Source organism: Suricata suricatta, chromosome 9 (genome assembly GCF_006229205.1).
Source record: "Suricata suricatta isolate VVHF042 chromosome 9, meerkat_22Aug2017_6uvM2_HiC, whole genome shotgun sequence".
Taxonomy (NCBI): domain Eukaryota; kingdom Metazoa; phylum Chordata; class Mammalia; order Carnivora; family Herpestidae; genus Suricata; species Suricata suricatta.
In genome coordinates this window covers 11,532,066-11,538,065 of record NC_043708.1, presented here as the reverse complement: position 1 = coordinate 11,538,065, position 6,000 = coordinate 11,532,066, and the positions used below count along the sequence as shown (strand labels likewise).

General features: G+C 43.1%; 1 protein-coding gene across 1 annotated transcript in view; it reads right to left on the bottom strand.

Moving 5' to 3' along the window:
- The window catches only part of CATSPERB (cation channel sperm associated auxiliary subunit beta), a 107,980-nt gene that overhangs the window by 64,941 nt on the left and 37,039 nt on the right, over positions 1 to 6,000 (bottom strand). Inside the window, exons 8-9 of the mRNA XM_029952163.1 lie at positions 4,388 to 4,483; positions 4,076 to 4,266 (exon numbers count right to left, since the gene is read on the bottom strand). Of these exons, the coding sequence (XP_029808023.1) occupies positions 4,076 to 4,266; positions 4,388 to 4,483 (287 nt within the window). The remainder of the gene's footprint in view (positions 1 to 4,075; positions 4,267 to 4,387; positions 4,484 to 6,000) is intronic.

The window sequence follows — 6,000 nt, the reverse complement described above, 5'->3', positions numbered from 1 at the left end:
TCTCCATCAGCGACTCTGGTGTATGGTCTGATTCTAATGTCTTTTATGCTCTCAGCATGGTGGGCTGGCTTAGATGTATTTTGAAGGGAGCATCAAGTCTGGTTTGGGGAGCATCTCAGATTGTGGAGTACCAGAAGTGGTCTCTCCACCTCTGGGCTGCCATTCCCCCCGTCACTTCAGAACCCGAAAGAGGCTTCTTTGCTTCCATCTCCTTCACACTGCTCACCTCAGGCAGGGTCTTCCCACTGGGCTTTTCTCTCCAGGAGACCAGCCTCTCTCACGAGGCTGACTGAAACCTTCTCTGGGCATCCCCAGAGCTCTGCAAGCCAAGCTCTCTCCAGGAGGTCCCTGCCGTCCGGGCCTCCGCCTGCGTGTCGCCAAATGCCTTGTTCTCACGTAACCCATGGGAGGAAAGCCGTGCCAGGTCTCCTCAGTGGGGCTCCTCAACGCTCAGGCTTTGCGTCCACCTGTTCAGCATCCCCAACACTGCTGAGCTGACAGCCAAATGGACTGGAGATGGAAATTATTGGGAGCCGAGGGGTAAGGAGAAAAGCTCAGGTTACAGTCTCCTCTGTCTTTTTATTGCAACCTGCGCGATTCAGTTTTAACTGATATATTTGGGTTGATTTCTAGTATCTCACTTCATGGCTGGTTTTCCATTCTTCTATCTTTGCACCTGGCTTCCTCCTTTCTTGCTTTTTGTGTGAACCAGTGGATTATTATCTTTATCTTCTTCCCTTCCTCTGGTGGGTTGGAAGCTTTAGGACATATTTTCTTTTCTTTTCTGGTAATTATCCCTTAAACTGTATCATTTGTGTTGAGCTACACGGTTTTCTATCAGATTCCAGAATTATTCCCCATATTGGTTCTCCCACCGAACAAGGGTCTCACAGTAGGCTGGTCATCCACTGAAAATCACCTCCCTTCCTCCTCATTGGATCTGGAGTTTTGGTTCTGTCCAAGTATTAAATGCAGAATTCGGAACTGTAAATTTTTTTACACCGATTCCATTATTTGAACAAATATTTACTAAGCCTACCTTGTGGCAGGCGCCAAGCTGGACGCGGATCCAGAGTGGAGCCACAGATAAAGCTCCTTCCTCTGTCAGAGCTCAGAGCTTATGTGTTAGGTCTGTCACTGTTTCTGGCATCCCGCTCCTTCACGGGGGTCTCTGGGTGGTGAGCTCTCTTACTGTCTCATCCGTGCAGCTCTCTTTCCTTCCCCCTCGCTCTTCAATGACAGAGTTGCGCCAGGTTTGGAATTCTATTTTGACAGGTACTTCCCCCTGTTCTTTCTAACGTACATCTGTGTTGCCCACTTGGCCCTCCCGGATCCCTGCTTTACATTTCCTCCCATTAGTGTGACAGGAAGTCAGTTCCATTTGTGTCCTGAGATGTAGGTGTTCCTTCTGGATGGTGAGTGTGTGTGTGTGTGTGTGTGTGTGTGTGTGTGTGTACCTACAGGCCTGTATGGGGATGGAAGGGGGAAGGGCCACAGCAGTAGCTAGGAATACTCATAATTTTATGGTGGGTTCCAAGTATGCTTATATGTTGATGGGAATGGCCCACTTGAATCACAAAATTTGACTTTGTAATAACAAAGAGGAAAGAAATGACTGAAGGTATCCCCTCCCCACCCAGCAGCAGACCCGTGGCTAGCTTAAATGGCACTTCTGTGAAAATTAGAAGTGCCCCTTTCTCCAGGCAGGCACAGGCCCACACAGGGGTAGACGGGTTGGGGAGAAAAGTGTTAGCCAAATTTCAGCCCCGTCTCTCTTTTCAAGGGGGTGCCATTGTGCAGAATACACCTTAACAATCACAACCATTCTAGAAAGAACATGCAAAGAAGGGATGGGGGTGGCGAATGAAACAAGGAGATATACTTCTTCCTTTGAAAGGGAAGGAGAGAGCATTGCTTCATGTTTGCTGGAAGTAAGTTTCTTTAAGTTCAAACTGTAAACAGTATCATAGTAACGGGAATGATGTATGTTGCCAATTCTTATCTTGTACCTCATCTCTCAGGTACACATGGTCATCAAGGAAATATTTCCTTTTTTTAATATTTACTTATTTTTGAGAGACAGAGGCAGAGCATGAGCAGGGGAGGGTCAGAGAGAGAGGGAGACACAGAAGCTGAAGCAGGCACCAGGCTCTGAGCTGTCAGCACAGAGCCTGACACAGGGCTTAACCTAGTGAACCGTGAGATCATGACCTGAGCCAAAGTCAGACGCTTAAGTGACTGAGTCACCCAGCAGCTCCAAGCAAACACTTAACTTCTAACCAACCCTTGGAAATTTCAAGTTTCTTACCCTTTCGAAACCACAAAAGTCTTCCCTTGAAAACTACAAGAAAAGAAAAACACTTTAATTTTTGCTTGCATATCAGAAAGCATAACAAAACATAGCAATTTGAATTATACTAAAGGATATGATACTTTTTGTATCCCAGCAGTAAGGAGTGTCACCCATTAAAACCAGCCTCTAACATAGTTTATATAATATCCTGGAGATTTCCTCTCTGGTCTTTGTTTTGTTTCATTGTTTTATTAATTTATTTGTACTTGAACTTAATTACAGAAAGGATCTGAGATTTTTTAAAAATCCTGTAGTGGTTTATTTTTTTTTATTAATAGTTTATTGTCAAATTGGTTTCCATACAACACCCAGTGCTCTTCCCCACAAGCGCCCTCCTCCATCACCTCCACCTCTTTTCCCCCCTTTCCTCCCCCTTCAACCCTTGGTTTGTTTTCAGTATTCATAAGTCTCTCAGGTTTTGCATCCCTCTATCTCCCCAACTCTCTTTCCCCCTTCCCCTCCCCATGATCCTCCATTAGGTTTCTCCTGTTCTCCCGTTAGACCTATGAGTGCAAACATATGGTATCTGTCCTTTTCCACCTGACTTATTTCGCTTAGCATGACTCCCTCGAGGTCCATCCACTTTCCTACAAATGGCCAGATTTCATTCTTTCTCATTGCCATGTAGTACTCCATTGTGTATGGAGGAGTTTAGAAGGGTACAGAAAGGTACTACATCTGTCACCCAGTGGGATTAGGAAATCCCTTAACGTATTCTTTTCTCCACAGTCACCTGTTTCTCCCGCCTCGTCTGGCACCAGCCCTCACTGCACAACCTACGCCCAATCCTCTGTGCTTTGGACTTAAGTCACTGCCTGGCTTCTTCAAGCATCTACGTCACCAGTGACATAGTAAGCACAGCAAAGGTCAGATCTGTTGGTTGTTTCAGCAACAAACGGTCCTTCCTCAGAAACGGGGAGGAAGGAGGGCCGGCTCTGAATATTCATACACCTGAAGAAAGGTGATAACCCCCAAGTGTAAGAAATACCTGCTTCACAACCAACGCTATCAGCCCTCCTATACTCCCTCTTCCCTTTTTTCTACTGCTTCCAAATCTGTCACTGTTCTTATTTCTGTCGCAGTGGTCTTTGAGAAATGTTTATTGACATGTTTAGGAATTCCGTGGTATGTGCATTACGTACCCTCTCCAAAATGTATATGCCCTTTCTCTCAATCCCAATGCTAACTTTCTAATTTGTGTTCATTGGTAATACTATATTTAGCTGCATAAATGACCAGAGAGAATTTTGGGAACATATATAACTATAAATAGATAAATAACTTTCTATATGTACATGTTTAAAACTTAAAACTTTGTGTGGCAATAAAACTAGTACCATTTCCAAGGGATACATTCAACACTGTGAGGCCAAGGAAAAAGCCATTGTATTCTGCTTTTACATGTTCTAAAAGGAAGAAGCATTTACATTCTAAGACACACCACCCATCGCTCCAGGATCATGTGTACTTTATGTAGACAAGAGGTGAGATCCAAGTATTTGCAGTGCGCTCTATCTTCTTTCACTAGGTTCTCATGAGGCATTAGCAAATATTTTTTTATATTTTTAAAAAATCACACATATTAAAGTAAATCAAATGTAGTTTCTTCCTCTTGGAGGTTCTCATGAGGCATTTGCAAATACTTTTTCTTTTCTTTTTTTATATCACAGATGGTAAAGTAAATCAAACACAGTTTTTTCCTCTTTAGAATTTTTATTTTCCTCTTGGAGTTTTTAAATTATTGACTGAGTTGTATTTCTGCAATAGGAATGTATTTAAAAGCAATTCACATACCGTTAAGGCAGAGGATGATGGATAACGGAGATCTTCACTTACAAAAAGACCCAGAGAGGTGAGGAGAACTAAAAAGTGATTTGTTAAAACCATATCCACCACTGAAAGCTTGGTGTGTTCTAAGGGTTAAAAAGTAAGGAAAAGGTGAACTCTTCAGCAAAGCAGAGACATTTCATAGATACTGATCAAGTACTGATGTGCATGGGATCCTGACGATGAAGTCACCATTAGAGGAATTACCTTCTCCAAGTTGGGAATAGACCATATCTGTCAGGTTATACCATGTGGTATCATCATAATTCCAAAATCCAGAAAAACTGAGGCCTATGTAAATACCTAACAGGAGGGAAAAAAGGAAGATTAAGTCTAGATAACCTTGAGAAGTGAGGAACCCATTTCCATGGTGCTCAGACGTCCCCACCCAGAGCCCGCATCTGCCCCACCCTCCAAACCTTTCCCTGCCTGCCTCAACTCCCCTCACCTCTGCTAGAACCTCACTTCCCAAGCATTGGAAAGATGAAGTGACTTTGCATTAACATAAGATTGGAGCCAACCGTCTGATTTAAATTTTAAGGATTTTGGGGGCGCCTGGGTGACTCAGTTGGTTAGGTGACTGACTTCGGCTCAGGTCACGCTCTCGCAGTTTCTGGGTCTAAGCCCCATGTCGGGCTCTCTGCTGTCAGGACAGAGCCCGCTTGGGATCTTCTCTCTGTTTCTCTCTGTCCCTTCCCTACTCACACTCTCTCTAGTTCCAAAAACTAACATTTAAGAAAAAAATTTTTAAGGATTTTATGTTGAAGGGGATCAGAATATGCCACCTCAAAATATGCTACTCTGGTTAAGGATATCTTTGAGCTGAAGGCAACGGAGAATCAACAGATTCAGGAAGAGTTCTCTGCCCTGCCCTCACCTGCCTAAAAGCCAAGCATGACTCTCCCTTTGGGAAACGTGCCTCCGCACCCCTGCAGCAGCAAGAGAGGAGCACTCTCGTCACCAGACATGGAAGAGAAGTCGATGCCGAGACAAGGTTGCACAAACACGCCTTACTGGAATAGCCCTTCTCTTTCGTTAATCCCTCCACATTTTTCCTAGTCACTTCCCCAGAATTTGTCATCCCCTGAAGCCCAAACTTTTGCTTCTTCTGTTAAATGGTATATGTGCCCTCAAGTTTAAACACTTATTTGAGCTTCACTGCTTTTAAGTTAACTCTGTGAATGTATTTTTTAATGTTTAGTTTTTAGATTGAGAGAGAGAGAGAGAGAGAGACAGAATGTGAGTGGGGAAGGGACAGAGAGAGAGAGAGAGAGAGAGAGAGAGACCCAGAATCTGAAGCAGGCTCCAGCCTCCGAGCCATCAGCACAGACCCCAACTTGGGACTCAAACTTGTGAACCGCAAGATCATGATGAAAGTCATGACCGAAGTTGGTCACTTAACTGACTGAGCCACCCAGCCACCCCTGTGAATGTAAATATTAATAAAAAAACTGTGCCTTTTTTTCCTGCTAATCTTCCTTTGTTAATTTAATTCACAGCCCTCATTCACTAGACATAAGAGAGTAGAGGAAAAGGTTTTTTTTTCTTTTCTGATGGTATTTTTGCATAAGTACATTCCTATTTCAGAAATATAATCTTAACCAATAATTTAAACCCCCCAAGAAGAAAATTAAAATCCCAAGAGGAAGAAACTATGATTTACTTTACCATTTGTGATTAAAAAAAAAAACTAAAATAAAAAAGTTTTGGTAATACCTCATGAGAACCTCCAAGAGGAAGAAACTATGTTTGACTTGCTTTAGTATTTGTGATTTAAAAAAATAGAAAAATATTTGCTAATGCCTCATGAGAACCCAGTA